We start from the raw sequence: 14599 nt of genomic DNA on the forward strand, positions 1-14599 counted from the left end.
TCTCAACGATTTAACATGGAGAAGCATCAGCCACAGTATCCGGCTATCCGTAGATCACAATAGCTCCGCTGATATCCACGAACTGGAGCAGCTGCGTAATGCATTATGCACACTTTTTCAACGTCTCTGCTAATCCGGATTTCGGTGTTTAGGTCTCCGCTGCAGAGGCGGAGCGTATGGAGCACGCGGAGTCCGTCGTCAGCAAAGGACAGAGCTGTCAAAGCAAAGCAACGGATCAGAATAGAGGCTTAGAAGCATGAAATAGTAACTTTTATGAAGCTGCCTATCTGGCGTTGACGAGGCAATTGACCGCAATGCCTTGTAGAGCCTCTGGTTCGTTTGAACCTTGTATACACGCAGGGCAGAGTCAGCCAGCTAAGCATCGATACCGCAAGGCCGACGGCCAGAGCCCGTTTGGGTAACTGCACGTATTCCCATCGTATAGCGTAACCTGCAGTTTTTGTCGCTCATGATTCCATCCGGTGATTACTTTGGAGGGGATGATGGCAAGCAAGCGTGGAGGTACTCCGTACAGACTTAGGGTAAGTGGCGTTCGTCAACATGGTATCAACTCTCGAGTCTGTGGCAAACAACGTTGTCGAAAGGTCGAGATCGATCTTCAGGAACAACTTTTGACGACCGACCGGTCGCGTCCGCTGGATCGACATGGGAGAAACCAGAAGAAAAATTCGACAGTCCCGTTTCATAGGCCGAGCCTGGCTGTGCAGAGAGTGGGAGTAGTGAGTAGTATTATTACTGCGAGCAGTTGTGAGAGGCGTTGCTGCGCCCCCCCGGAGACGAAGACGGAAAGAGGACCAACAAGCGCGGCAGACTTCTCCATGAGTCCAGGGTCTATATAACCAACTACCAAATCACACCACTTCTATTGATTAACACTTGCAATACTACCTTGCCTACCCCAACCACCGCTATCCTCCGCCTCTCTTATCACCTTGCTCTAGTTACCTATCGTGGCGACTCCAACCACTACTACTTAACAGACCGCAACCCTCACCTCGCCTGTCTCCCACCACCATCCCTCTCGACACACCTCTTCACCACCTCACAATTGTCAAAATGTCAGGCACACTCTCACCACAGTCCTTCCCCTCATCGCCCTCCTTTGGCGCCAACCGCTCCTCGCGCTCCAATTCAAACAAAACCTCCCTCTCAATCGACCTCTCCAGTCTCCCCCCACTCACCCAGCCCTCCCCACCCTCAAACACCCTCCTAATCACCGACCTGAACGACCTCTACCTGTTCCAGCCGTCTTCTCTCGCTCAAATCCGCGCCCAACTTGAATCCATCGCGCCTTTAAACTCGTTCTCTCCACTCCCCTCCTTCCGCCGCATCGTCTGCTCTTTCCACAACGAAGAAGACGCTATCACCGTCCGCCGCCTCCTCGACCGCGAGTCCCTGTTAAACCGTCCAGTCCGCACAAAGATTTACTTTGGCGAGCCAACGCCCCTGCTGGACCGCGACGAGTCCGGTGCCATTAAGCATAAGCTTCTCGAAGCCCCGCAGGTCGATAAGCTCTTCTTCATCAGCCCGCCACCGAGTCCACCGCACGGATGGGTGTCAAGGACTGAGGACCCGCCCAACAAGGAGGTCCATGCCAGTGATCTTGCCCAGGCGCTTGCCATGTTGAAGACGGAGCAGTCTGGTGCCAATGCTGCTGCTGGGTTCGCACACCAGGCGGACCCGGATACGCCAATGTCCATGTCATCTGATAAGCGCACGGGGAGCTGGCCCCTCACGCAGCAGCGGAGCAGGAGCAGCACTCTTATCTATAACCCTGGGGAGCATGGAAGCAGCCCGAACTTGCCTGCGGTGATGGTTGAAGATACGACTGCCGATCCAGATGAAATGGATGTGGAGATGAGTCCGATTGAGATCGAGATGCCGACTAAGCAGGCGCCGTTCAAGACCGCGCGGCCGCCGGTTGAATTGATGGCTTAAATGGGTTTTCTGGATCTTATTTTCTGTCTTGTTGTCATTTGTCTGATGTCTATTGGTTTGATATTTGGTTGCATTTAGCGCTCGACAGGTGCATGGGGGATCTTAATTTTGCTACTACGATATTTTGTTTTCGGTTGTTACTTTCCAGAGTGCTCGGAGGCATTGGGCTTGGTGTCTCAATCCATACACCAAGGCTATGGTATTGAAGCATTTTCGATCTTTTACTACCTTGATAGAATGCACATATTATAATATGCTATTATCTCATTTTTTCATCTTCAAATAGTTTTCCTAAAAGGTATTCGTATATGACTGCAGTATATGCAAAATGGCAGACTGTTCGGTTCAGTGCTCAAAATAAGCTGCTACGATCATTTTGCTTGCGGCTTATGACCTCTTCTAGCTGGCTCCTTGTTTAATGATTAATCACCTCTTTCGCAATGCGTCAGCTAGCAAGTAGCGAGCAAGTCGGGACTTAAAACGCCGTTTCGAAACGGCCCTGACAACTGCTCGGCTTTACTTAATCGAACAGCACAACCGCACTCTCTTTAACAACAGCAGGTCCTAGAGCTGCGGCTAACTCCGCAACAATCCCTTTGATAGATTGAGGCTCGTCAATCGGCATGGTTTCCCAGCCTACGAGGTCCTGTATTCATGCCCATTAGCAATATCCCATTGCACATGATGGCGATGATATCGGGGAGACTTACGATCATATGTACGAACGATCCATGAACCAGCAACGCCCAACTGCCTAGATCGAGCTTCATCACTTCATCGATGGTGAGAACACCAGGCATGTTGAGTGCGAAGAGGGAGACTTCTTCGTCGTTTATTTCGGCTTCGGCTTCTTCAGTTTCTGCGACAGATTTGACATTGGGCTCGGTGGATGTGGATTCGGCGCGCTGGCGGTCTCGCGAGAGGGATACATAGGGCTTTTCGTTGAGTTTGGTCGCGAGTTCGCCTTCCAAGGGATCCCAGGTGTGGGATTCAGGGTCTAGAGGGTTAGACTGGATTATCCTGAAGGTGTGTTCTGAGAAGAGGAATGGATAGGCGTACCGAGGATGTATTGGGGACGAAATGTGCCCTTGTAGCGCATCTTCTGGCATGAGTGAATATAGTAGCCTAGATGAGATTGTAAGTATATGTCTAACTCAAAACCGAAGGGATAGCAAAGCTTACCCATGTAGTAATACCGGTAGCCGTCTTCGATGGCTAGCGAGATTTCTCGCATGGCGCTGAGCTTCCCGAGCTCCCAATGCTCGTAATCAGGGTCATAGCTTCGCTTGGGTTAGCGAGAAGTGGTAACCCGGCTTTGAAGCTTACAAGATGTAGACAGAGCTAACGCCACTAGGCATCAGATCTAAGACGGCGACAGCTATGAGTTTCCCATCGAGCCGGTAGCACTGGTGCCAGGATCCTAGTCTAGATTGTCCTTCTTGGGTATTGGGTTCGGAGCGCTTGAGGCCGGAGCAGAGGAAGCGTTTGAAGTCTTTGGTGTGCCATTTGGAGACATCTTCCTTGTGGACTTTCGTTTGATATTTGCGGAAGAGCTCAAACCTAGAGGATGTCAGACAGGGTTGGATGGTTTTCGAAGCGCCACTTACTTGGCTTGTGAAACTGTGTCACCTTCGATGTTAATCTCGAATCGGTGAGCCGGCTCCAAGGGTTTCTTTGTCTTAGGGTCAATTGGCCGCTTGACATTGCTATATTCGGCTCCGTGAACAGCATCCTGCAGGTCGAAGCTGAGTTTGCGGCGCTTCTTCTCTCTGCAAGCTTGTAAGCTCACATGCACCAGACAGATAAGCAAGATGTGGCTTACTCCCTGGTTTTCGGACAAAGGTATGCAGCCCTGCGTATGTACTCAGGGCCCAGGACGAATTTGGTCCAGCGATTGATTGCCTTTCGTTGATCTCGCCTTGGTTTATAGGCGGATGCCTCGAGCCTGGGCTAATCAGCGACGTTGGGGCCGAACTCGAAGGGCAATGACACCCACCTCATGGTATAGTGAGGACAGCATGACCGCTGCAGGTTCTGCTTGTAGTACAGGGTGCCGGACCTATACGAAGGTCAGCAGGCCGCAGGTCAAGAAGTGTATGGGTTGCCACCGGATGCAGCCTGACCTTCTCCAGCCCCGGTTGACGAGCTCTTCATAGTGTTTCGGACGCACTGAGACGGAGCTAGCGTAGTATGAAGCGCCTACGGGGGCATCCCTTTAGCATTCGAACTTGTAACTGAAAACTGCAGGTGAGGCTACAAGGCGACTGACTTCCATTGTCTGATTTACAGTATCCGCATGAGTTGCGTTGGTAACCTGGAATAGGGTATTGGTCAGAGCGAAGTTGGCGAAGCGGTGATGATCATGACGGATCCAACATTAGTCACGGCGAGTAGTCAATGGATCGGGAAAAACGAGTAGATTTGGGCACGGAGGAAATCCAGGGACCGAATGGAAGGAGATGAAAAGGAAAAATGAGAACCAAAAGGAAACGACCGGGATGATCAGGCAGCTTCAGTGTTGACCAAGAGGGCTGAATACATCATGGGTGAGGGGCAGGTGTTGACGCTGACGAGGGGAGCACCGATGAATCCATAGACTGGAGTATGGAGAACGGAGAGAGCTGCGGTTAAAGAAATAAACAACGGCCAATAACCACACCACGGGCAAAGGCGTGTGCTATGAGTGGCTACTCACCGAGGGGTCGGAACAGCGACAATTGCCTGGCTTGTTCGGCGTCAATCGGTGCTCTGGGATCAGAAGGCTCCATGGCGTGGTCTGTTGCGCGAGGCAGTGAAATGATGGGATGAAGATTGGAGGCGGTATTGGATTGTCAGCGCTCAAGGCGGAAAAGGAAGAAATGAAGGAAAACCCAGTGACGCGGTCGTTGATCGCGATGTAGTTAGTGGTGGTTGCGAGAGCTGAGAGAAAAGAGCTCCAGAGATGGATGAAGAAGATGAATACGGCGGATGACACCAGGCCAGATCATTCATTTAGCCGTTGCGGCTGCCCTTCCGTAGGCGTAGGATTATTGAAAATGATAGAAGATAATATCTCACTCTCAGCATCAGAGCAGTCCTTCTCAGGTGTTCGAGTAGAAACGTTGTTATGATGCTTCTAGAAAAGCCTTGGCCAACTTCTCCCCTGTCACTCTGCTGGCTGCATAGTTCTCGTCCGCATCATGAGCAAGCATCCTAGTTTACGCTTTTTCGCCACTAACAGTCCACAACAGCCTTCGGAGAAGAGCAATGCTAGTGTTGAGATGCAGACACTTGCATGGCAGCTTTCTCACTTGGAGGATTCTAAGACCAATCACTATATCTATCCTTTTAGGTACAGACCACTTAGTTAACCTAGTAGCTGTGAAATTGGGGCCCTGGAATTTCTTTGGCAGGAATAGGACTCCGTACTGTATCGTTTGCCTTGATACGCGACGCTGGCGTTACAGTACCTATCTTTAATTTCAAGGTACTCCGTACCATTTCACCCTCCCCTCCCCCTTCAGTCTTCACGCACTCGACTACTTTCTTCTTCTATTCTAGTATATTCGTATCCGTGGTTGGCTTACTCAACTCCTGATCGCAATCTTCTGAGCTTTGACGTTTTTAGGGGGAGATCCCTTGATCGACTCGATCATCTCCAGGGCTAGCCTATTCCGATCCTCTTTGCTGCTCAACCGTCCTCAACGAGGTTTCGCGTCCTACTAATCCACCGTTTCAATATTACTCCGTACCTCGAGAGGTCATTCAGGTACATAAAACTACCACCCGACGTACACCGGGGAGGATGCATAATTTGGCCCTTTGCGGACCTACATATTTCGGTTCCACAATGACTGCTGGTGTCCCGAAGAATGAATTCCACACAAATGAAACGACGAACGTGCGTCGTGGGTAGCCACTTGCCAGTCCCAAGGCACTGCTGGATATTCGGAGCTCGTGCATCGTCCATCCAGTAGCCAGGATTATTCCCTTACCAAATTATCATTACCATTGGATCAGGCCAGACCATTTTCTTGTCCGACACCTATGCCCGACGATATCCCGAAAGTCTCTGGTACGACTGGGGTACATAAGGACGCGCAGACCAATTGCAGATCCATCATTGAAAGACACAACCGCACCCCATCATGCTGATTAAGCACTGGAAAAGACGAAGCGCGGACTGAGAGGGAAAACTGGGCCTAATCCACAGTGTTGACCAACGGCTGACTCCCTGTGCTTCAGAAGATGGACCCTTTTTGCATCCAAGTCGCAATTCTCGTGGCCAGGAACGCCGGAAGAGACCGAATTTTCCTTGGCCGGTTTGAAATTTCGAGGGAGAGCTGATAATAATCATAGTGCGAGAGGATTAGAGTCTCTGAACGAGGAGAATCTGACATGATTCGAGTATCAAACTTTATTTTCCGCATCAGAATTCGTTGAGAAGCTCCCCTAATCGGCCATCGTCGTTTTCCTTTTTGCGTTTCCTGGTCTTTTCTTTTTCTAATGGAGCTCCGTTCTCTTCAATACTGGCGCAAAGCCCGAGCGTGCCCTGCATGTTGCATATTAGGTTCTCGGATCAGCTCCTTGAGCAGACGAGTGTCATCACTAAAGGTCGATCGATGCGGGGCAGATGGCAAAGCCCGACTGCCAGAGCACACGATATGATTCATGAGGAGACTTATCCAACAGCAACAGCTACAACCAGACTGATTTGTCTATCCTTTAGACTTCCGTGACACGTGTTTTCAGAAACAGCAAAGAGTAAAATTCGATGGGGTAGCAGAGACAGACCATACCCTAACTATCGCGCATCTGCCCCATACTTCAAACGAATCATGCAAGTGATATCTAGGGCACTATGCACATGTTCCGGAAGACATGGCCACGGCAACGAGGATAAATGAACCATGGGTTTGATCAGAGCGTTGGTATTGCTCAGCTAACGCTGTCACTAGCTGCAGAGGGCTTGGACTAGCAAAGCAGGGGATGCGCATCAGAACAAATTAGGGGCCCAGGACTCCAACAAGGCTTGGGGGCATCACCGCGGCGATTGGATCGAAACTCGACAACACAGCAAAGATCTGTCGACGAGCGGACCCTGAGATCCCAGCTTGGGGTTTCAATCTATGCAACATTTTTTGCTATGTTGATGTACTCTGTAACTAATTGTATAAGACTGACAGCTTGTGGCGACGCTCTCCAAACAACCCAACACGTGATGTTGAACAAAAAAGGCCTTTGTAGATGGGGAGGCCTCAGAGTAGATATGCTTACAAGACCTCGAGAGCCTTCTCAGTAGTAAACAAAAGTACTCCCTACTCTGAACCTCTCTAGGCCTGCTGATATAAATAGATTAATAGAGAAAAGCTCCATGTACTTTGTGTAACAGACGAGCAAGCGGTCAGTGTAATACAGTGACGATACGGGCAGCGCTGTAGAGAGACACTTTAGAGTCTTGCCGGACCGCGCCGCCCATTATCCATCCCAAGCTGTCTCCGTCCTCTCGCCTCCCCTCCGTTCCTCTTCTTCTTTCCTCCTATCCCCTCCCCTATTTCTATGCTATTTCCCTCCACTATCATGTCTGTTTCCATCTCCAAGTCTCCGTCCAGGTCCCCGTCCGTTACGGGTGTGAACGGGAATACCTAGTTTCTCAGATTGTTCCAGTCTTCCTCTTTCAGAAAATTTCTCTGCCTTTCCTCGGCCGCTTTACTATCCCTCCCCAGGAGAATACAAAAGCCCTGGACCGGCCGTCAGCCAGCTCCTATTTACCCCAGCTGGCCCTCTATCACGCTTGAACCTCCGCGGCCTTGAAGTTTCCCTCTTTTGAAACCTCTCTCTATACTTTATATAGTGTCGTCATCCTCTGGCAGTCACTTTTCTCACCCTCTTTGCTTCCGAAAATCATCCCATTCCTTATATTCAGCTTTGCGCGAAGTACGGCTGAAGCTGTATCTTGTCAAATCTTTGAACCCCCTTTCTATATACTTTTCTTGTTGAGGTGCCTCGAATCGGCCTAATACTGTTCTCGCTGGTCCAACATGGTGGACCAGGTTCGTTCAATGGAGTCCCGTGTCGGACGGAAAAACCAACGTGAGTCATCTCCTACCGCGCCTGAGCACCTGTTCCAGCACCTGTCCCAAACCTAAAATCAAATGCCCTGTGCTGTATGCTAACGTGCCTTTCTCACTAGGATACGGGTCGAAAGGCGAACGGCTAGTAGCCGGTGTTGTTCCGCTATCAAAAGATAAGAGCTTAGTGCTCATGATTCAGTCCGCTGGGCGAGGCGGCTGGGTACTTCCAAAAGGCGGATGGGAGACCGACGAAGGAAGTGCCCAGCAAGCGGCCTGTAGAGAGGCTTGGGAAGAAGCCGGGGTTGTGTGCACCGTCCTCAGAGATTTGGGGACGATACCAGACATGCGTCCGTCAACCTTGCTGACGTCAAATGCACCAAGAGCTTCGTATCAATTCTTCGAAGTCACAGTGGAGCGGGAGGAGGAGCGGTGGCCTGAAATGCACAAGCGGAAACGCCAGTGGGTGAACTACACCCAGGCTGCAGCCGCTCTCGCAAGTCGCCCCGAGCTTCTCGAAGCGTTAAATCGGAGTTCTATGAAGCGGTAGTGCATCCACCACTACTTTTTTTCTGTTTTCTGGGGACAACCTATAACCTTAGGAGCCCCCTTGATGACTTGATATGATGCCTTCCCAAAATCTGCTTCACCCATATCATCGCATTTGATTACATTTGCTTGACCTTTATTTTCTGTTTTTGGCTGGGTTGGGTGTATTTGGTGTTCGAGTGGTTCTATTCTCACAGCACAATCGGTTGGCGGCTTGATGGCTTTTTTGCATGAAACTGGCTTGACGCGATTACAACTATAGATTTAACACCACCGCGTTGGGCATAGAAGCTACAGGAGCATGGACGGTGGTATTGTTGCGGGTGGGTGAAAAAGTTCTTGATGTCGCACGACTGAAATTGGGTCGGGTTATGGGGTTTCTCTTTTCTTGAATACGCCCGACCTCCGTTCTGACACCTAGGGTGAGATGACTACCCTTCGCTTACTCGAGAAACAATGGCTCGGAGACTGTTGATGCAGCATACTTTCTGTTTCGTTGTCTTGGTTTGCTTCGGCGACCGAGCGGCCTCACTTTTTGGACTCTTGGATAGTTCAGACCGAGGCATTTGGTCACAAGAGGCAATGAAGAACACTGCAAAGATATCAGTGATACAGATCAGAAAGACGTAGAGCACTAACCAAGCAAGTAGACCAGGTTGGCTGTAGGAAGTAGGTATGGGTCAGATGAGCAGCTGTAGTAGACTCCTAGATCATATCTACAATAATTTTAGATAGGTTGTTGGAGCAATAGTTAACAGTTCTATTGATATGCAGCTAAGAAAAAAGAAATTATTCAAACACCAGTGACCTGCCCAGGTGCCAACTGGAGCCGCCCTGGACTCTTGGAGCCCTCCAGGGCTGCCCAGGTGTACTGTATGATGCTGATTACCAAATCAGGCAAAGCGTGGAATTCATATCAAGACTTCAACACTGGCACTGTCGCCGCTAACTTCTCTTTGACACCAGGAACATCCACTCACACAGCTGCATTCAACCTTTTGCTCACCTCACTCTCTAAATCGCCTTTTAAAGTCGGCTCTTCTCTCACTTCCGAACCACTCAGAGGCCCTGCCTCCTCGCTAGTATGGACTACGAGATGGATATTGAGCCCACCGGGCCTCAAGTCACAGTGCGAGAGGTGAGCTCCGAGACTCCTCTCTTTCCCCAAATCGGCTTCTCGCAATACCTCTTATGTTCAAATGAACGAAACTGATCTAGTCCATTCGTCACGCGATAGGCCGAACCATACCGCGTAGACTTCAAGCTCAGTTCCGTCGACCTCGCCTTCGCAAACTCCCTCCGCCGTGCCATGCTCGCCGAAATCCCCACAATGGCCATCGATCTCGTCGAAGTCGAGAAGAACTCCTCCGTGCTCCCTGACGAGATGCTTGCCCACAGGTTAGGTCTGATCCCGTTGAACTCGAAAAACTGTGACCAGGACGTCGAGTACACGCGAGACTGCGAGTGCGAAGATCACTGCTCTCGGTGTAGTGTTACGCTTTCTCTACATGCGCGATGCACAGGTGATGAGATCATGCACATCTATGCGCGCGACCTAGTTGTTGCTGGTGAGCGGGCGAATGAGTGGGTTGGGAGCCCTGTGATCACGGATCCTGCGGGGAATGGTCCGCTTATTTGCAAGCTGAGACGGGGGCAGGAGCTGAAGATGACTTGTATTGCGAAGAAGGGTATAGCTAAGGAGCACTCGAAGTGGGCGCCCACGGCTGCGATCGGGTTCGAGTATGACCCCCACAACAACCTTAAGCATGTGGATTACTGGTATGAGGAGGATCCGATCAAGGAATGGTATGCTAGCCCGCTCCATATTATCCAAATTCGCTTTCCTTAGTGTGTGTTAACCGTGATAATTAGGCCCGTGTCTCAAAATGCCGGTTGGGAACACGCCGCTCCCCCAGACCAGCCCTTCGACTACGACGCTCAACCGAACAACTTCTACATTGATGTCGAAAGCATCGGCAACCTCGACCCGGACATGATCATTCAACAAGGAATAACTGTGCTGCAGCGCAAACTCGCTTCCGCCATCTCATCTCTCTCTGGTACTGAAGGAGGCGACCGCAACGGTATCCCGGATGAAGACATGATGGGTGTCCGCAGCCCAGACGCCTACGAGCCAGCAGAGGCCATGGACGGTAGCTACACTGCGTACGCCAACGGCGGGAGCGCGAGCGCCTGGGGTGCCACTGCTGCGACCCCCTACGGAGCTACACCATATGGTGGAGGTGGCTATGGATTCTAAGCACTCGTCGACTATGCATATTTTCTCGGGGGCTTGATACGAGAAGGAAAAGGAAAAGAAATCTACTCACGTATGTTTTAGCATTGGATGGAGTTTGTGGTTTGGAGGGTTCATTGGGAGCCTAGGCGCGGTATCTTCCTACTATTTTGATAATTACTTCTGCTTCATTTACCTTTCTACCATTGTCATTTATTCCGGCTTCTATGTACTTTTTCACCGGGTTCATGATAAGGTAGCTAGCTATTAGATCAAATGACATGAAAAAAAAAAAACACAATGACTCACATTGGACTGATTGGGATTCAATTAGCGGCGTTCCAATGTGTTACATCTCTGGCTGTTATGCTAAAAGGTGTACCCTAGCAAAGTAAGTTTCTCTGTCCGGCCTCTACAGTTATGGACATGGATAGAAACTTAGAAAGCAGTGCTCCTATACTTCCTCGACGGCGGGTAGTTGATCCGTACCGAGGGAATATTTGTCTCATATCATCCCGCAACAACCAAATCAAGGACACTTTCGCTGATTGCAATTAACGTCAATTCAGACATGCGTCTGCTTGCGACAAGCAGGGCTCTGCGCCTTGGCAGCGGGCGATGGTCAATCGCTACACCCCTAAACAGCGTCCGCATTCCAATTTCGCGACTTCCCGACTCTCGATCTTACGGACAGAGGGAGTGGAGCTCTACAGCTGTGCGCAGAACAGATGATACACCAAGCAAGTTCGATAATGCATCGAGAATCCCGTCATTGGAGAAATCGCTAGTTGTTGAGGGCCAAACGTACACAAAGGACGAGTGGACAAATGCCACCACAACGATCCTCGGGCACGTCGGCCGCCGGCTATACCTTGATGAGAACCACCCGCTCGCCATTACGCGCAAGTTGATTGAGAGTCAATTTCCTGGTCCGGTCTTTGGAAACTACTCCGAGAAAAACCCTATTGTTTCGACTGCTCAGAACTTCGACGTTCTTGGATTCCCCGCGGACCATCCCGGACGGAGTCGCACGGATACCTACTACCTCAATGACAAGACTGTGTTACGAACGCATACCAGTGCTCATCAGCAGGCTTATTTCCAGCAAATCAATCGCAATGAGACGAAGAGTCCCGAGGAAGTCGGGTATACTGTTGTTGCGGATGTCTACCGAAGAGATGCGATTGACCGGAGTCATTATCCCGTGTTCCATCAGATGGAGGGTGCCATGTTGTGGAAGCGCCCTGATGGTGAGCCGTTGAAGGCCTCAAGTCAGACTGCTACCGCGATTCTGAAAGACATTAAGAAGATCCCTCGGCATGATGTATCGGTTGAGGACCCGAATCCCACTATTCATGCCGAGCGGAACCCTCTCCAGGCCGAATACCATAGCGAAGAAGAAGTTGAAGCTATCGCCGCTCACCTCAAGCGGTCATTGGAGAGGATGGTCATCAAGGTCTTCACGGAGGCGCAGAAAGCGGCGGCGGCCGCCGGCATTGAAACAACACCGCTCAAGGTTCGATGGGTTGAAGCCTACTTCCCATTCACTAGCCCATCTTGGGAGCTGGAAGTGTTTTGGCAAGGTGATTGGCTTGAGATTCTGGGTTGCGGCGTGGTCAAACAGGAGCTCCTCATCAACTCAGACGTACCAAATCGCATCGGGTGGGCTTTTGGACTAGGCTTAGAGCGCATCGCTATGCTTCTATTCAACATTCCCGACATTCGGCTATTCTGGTCGAAGGATGAGCGCTTTTTGTCCCAGTTCAAAGCAGGTCAGATTACCCGATTCAAGCCTTTCTCCAAGCATCCCGGTTGCTTTAAGGATGTCGCCTTTTGGCTACCCTCCGCAGCCGCTAGCGGCGGGAGTGCGGCCGGCGGGGCGGTGCCGGTCCATGAGAACGATATCATGGAGATCGTGCGTGGAGTTGGCGGTGATCTTGTCGAAGACGTTAGAATGATTGACGATTTCACCCACCCCAAGACACATCGCAAGAGCATGTGCTATCGCATCAACTATCGCAGTCTAGAGCGCACGTTGACGAACGACGAAGTCAACCAACTTCATGAGGGCGTCCGGGGGAAGCTTGTCGGTCATCTAGGTGTTGAGCTACGATGATTAATGGTCCTCTACTTGATGTACATATACGAGTGTAATATATGGGAACGAATTGTACAATATCTCAGCTTTGAACGATAGGAAAGTATACCTAGTAGTAAACAGCATACCCTGTACTATGGTATCACCACCGGACTGCCTAAGTAAGCGCCTCGCTCGGCTATACTTCAAGCACCGGGATGTCATCTCCGTAGGTCCAATAACCAACTCGCCTTCTTGACGTCCGCCCTACGTAGGAAACCCCCCTTTACCGAGGATTGCCGCCTGGCCGCGAGTGGACCGCCGTGTGAAAGCGCAACCGAGCCTCTGATTGGCGGACCCCGCTGACATTTCCGAAGTCGCAGGCGTCTCGGAGCCTTGATCTATCTCCGTCATGGCTGCTTTAAAACTCAGAGGTTCTTCTGTTTCTCCAACTTTTACTTAACCGTAACTCTTCCGCGCTGGAATGTCCACGTCTGATTGTCGACGATGGCAAGCACCGCGAAGCTGGAGATGCCGCGCTCCTCCGAGCCGCAGGTCGCTCCTGCTGTGCCTATGAAGAAGAAGGTGCATTATCCCTTCTGGTTTGGTGGTTCTGCCTCATGTTTTGCGGCCGCCGTGACACACCCGCTGGATCTTGGTGAGTTCCTTTCTCTCTATAGAAAAGCCAGTATGAAGAACACTTGACTAACTGTAAACAATTGCAGTCAAGGTACAATCGGAAACTCTCGTTTGTCGCGATTTCTTCACAAACTAAAAATATGGCATTTAGGTCCGCCTGCAAACTCGGGCTCCAAATGCGCCCTCAACGATGGTTGGCACATTTGCGCATATCCTGCGGCATAATGGAATCACTGGTCTCTACAACGGGGTACGTTCTACCTAATGGAAGCAGAATCATGCTGCAGAAAAGGCTTGCGCTGACATCTTTACCCGCATCGCAGTTATCAGCCGCCATCCTGCGCCAGCTGACTTACTCAACAACCCGGTTCGGAATTTATGAGGAAATGAAGTCCCGCCTCAGCAACGGATCGTCACCGCCGGGTTTCCTCACCCTCCTCGGAATGGCTTGTACCTCTGGTATAATTGGCGGCATCGCAGGAAACCCAGCGGACGTACTCAACGTGCGCATGCAGTCCGACGCTGCGCTTCCACCAGCCCAAAGGCGCAATTACCGCCATGCCCTCCACGGTCTAGTACAAATGACGCGCACAGAGGGTTTCTCCAGTCTGTTTAGAGGTGTATGGCCGAATTCGACGAGAGCCGTGCTCATGACGGCCTCGCAGCTCGTCTCATATGATGTCTTCAAGCGCGTTTGCCTCGAGAACTTCGGCATGAAGGATAACTTAGGGACTCATTTCACAGCGTCCCTAGCTGCGGGATTCGTCGCGACGACGGTCTGCAGTCCCGTCGATGTCATCAAGACCCGTGTCATGAGTGCTTCACCTGCGGAAAGCCGGGGGCATAACATTGTCGGTCTTCTTCGTGAAATTATCCGGAAAGAAGGCTTCGCTTGGACGTTCCGTGGGTGGGTGCCCAGCTTTATCCGTCTGGGGCCACATACGATCGCGACGTTCATTTTCCTTGAGGAGCATAAGAAGCTTTATCGTTACCTGAAGGGAATTCCTTCGGATGGGCCGAAGGTCTGAGCTTGCATATCACACACCTAACAACTGGCTGACGCACCTCCGACACTTATTGAATATACGA

At 50.9% G+C, this 14599-nt stretch overlaps 5 protein-coding genes across 5 annotated transcripts; 4 read left to right on the forward strand and 1 right to left on the reverse strand.

The window, feature by feature from the left end:
• Window positions 1-857: 857 nt before the first annotated feature.
• Window positions 858-2218, forward strand: cbpA (putative calcineurin binding protein). Its single transcript, XM_073712045.1, has one exon. It carries the CDS (start codon window positions 1078-1080, stop codon window positions 1957-1959), a length of 882 nt encoding a protein of 293 aa, XP_073568952.1. The 5' UTR covers window positions 858-1077; the 3' UTR covers window positions 1960-2218.
• BJY04DRAFT_194357 (arginyltransferase) lies at window positions 2219-5065 on the reverse strand. Its single transcript, XM_073712046.1, has 11 exons — window positions 4655-5065; window positions 4229-4273; window positions 4083-4158; window positions 3956-4018; window positions 3782-3904; window positions 3567-3728; window positions 3286-3519; window positions 3142-3239; window positions 3019-3084; window positions 2670-2956; window positions 2219-2605 (listed from the first exon to the last, which is right to left on the reverse strand). Exons 1-11 carry the CDS (start codon window positions 4725-4727, stop codon window positions 2480-2482), a joined length of 1353 nt encoding a protein of 450 aa, XP_073568953.1. The 5' UTR covers window positions 4728-5065; the 3' UTR covers window positions 2219-2479.
• Window positions 5066-7332: 2267 nt separating this feature from the next.
• Window positions 7333-9247, forward strand: BJY04DRAFT_194361 (NUDIX hydrolase). The gene is made up of 2 exons (XM_073712047.1): window positions 7333-8031; window positions 8132-9247. Exons 1-2 carry the CDS (start codon window positions 7980-7982, stop codon window positions 8557-8559), a joined length of 480 nt encoding a protein of 159 aa, XP_073568954.1. The 5' UTR covers window positions 7333-7979; the 3' UTR covers window positions 8560-9247.
• A 395-nt stretch (window positions 9248-9642) lies between these two features.
• Window positions 9643-10818, forward strand: BJY04DRAFT_208872 (DNA-directed RNA polymerase II core subunit RPB3; the record flags this gene model as incomplete). Its single annotated transcript, XM_073714051.1, has 3 exons — window positions 9643-9696; window positions 9796-10364; window positions 10431-10818. 3 exons carry the CDS (start codon window positions 9643-9645, stop codon window positions 10816-10818), a joined length of 1011 nt encoding a protein of 336 aa, XP_073568955.1.
• A 547-nt stretch (window positions 10819-11365) lies between these two features.
• On the forward strand, window positions 11366-14538 carry BJY04DRAFT_208873 (putative phenylalanyl-tRNA synthetase alpha subunit; the record flags this gene model as incomplete). The annotated part of the gene is made up of 6 exons (XM_073714052.1): window positions 11366-11440; window positions 11573-12880; window positions 13403-13529; window positions 13597-13601; window positions 13662-13760; window positions 13834-14538. The coding sequence occupies 6 exons, from the start codon at window positions 11366-11368 to the stop codon at window positions 14536-14538; spliced, it is 2319 nt and encodes a 772-aa protein (XP_073568956.1).
• Window positions 14539-14599: the final 61 nt, after the last annotated feature.

Source organism: Aspergillus karnatakaensis (assembly GCF_047715665.1).
Source record: "Aspergillus karnatakaensis strain CBS 102800 unplaced genomic scaffold BJY04scaffold_40, whole genome shotgun sequence".
In the NCBI taxonomy this organism is placed as follows: domain Eukaryota; kingdom Fungi; phylum Ascomycota; class Eurotiomycetes; order Eurotiales; family Aspergillaceae; genus Aspergillus; species Aspergillus karnatakaensis.

Coding starts and splice junctions, on each gene's coding strand:
- cbpA (XM_073712045.1), top strand. CDS start 1,078: ATGTCAGGCACACTCTCACCACAGTCCTTCCCCTCATCGCCCTCCTTT.
- BJY04DRAFT_194357 (XM_073712046.1), bottom strand. CDS start 4,727: ATGGAGCCTTCTGATCCCAGAGCACCGATTGACGCCGAACAAGCCAGG. Junction 3,520..3,566: donor GACACAGTTTCACAAGCCAA/GTAAGTGGCGCT, acceptor GACATCCTCTAG/GTTTGAGCTCTTCCGCAAAT. Junction 3,240..3,285: donor GTTAGCTCTGTCTACATCTT/GTAAGCTTCAAA, acceptor ACCCAAGCGAAG/CTATGACCCTGATTACGAGC.
- BJY04DRAFT_194361 (XM_073712047.1), top strand. CDS start 7,980: ATGGTGGACCAGGTTCGTTCAATGGAGTCCCGTGTCGGACGGAAAAAC. Junction 8,032..8,131: donor TGTCGGACGGAAAAACCAAC/GTGAGTCATCTC, acceptor CTTTCTCACTAG/GATACGGGTCGAAAGGCGAA.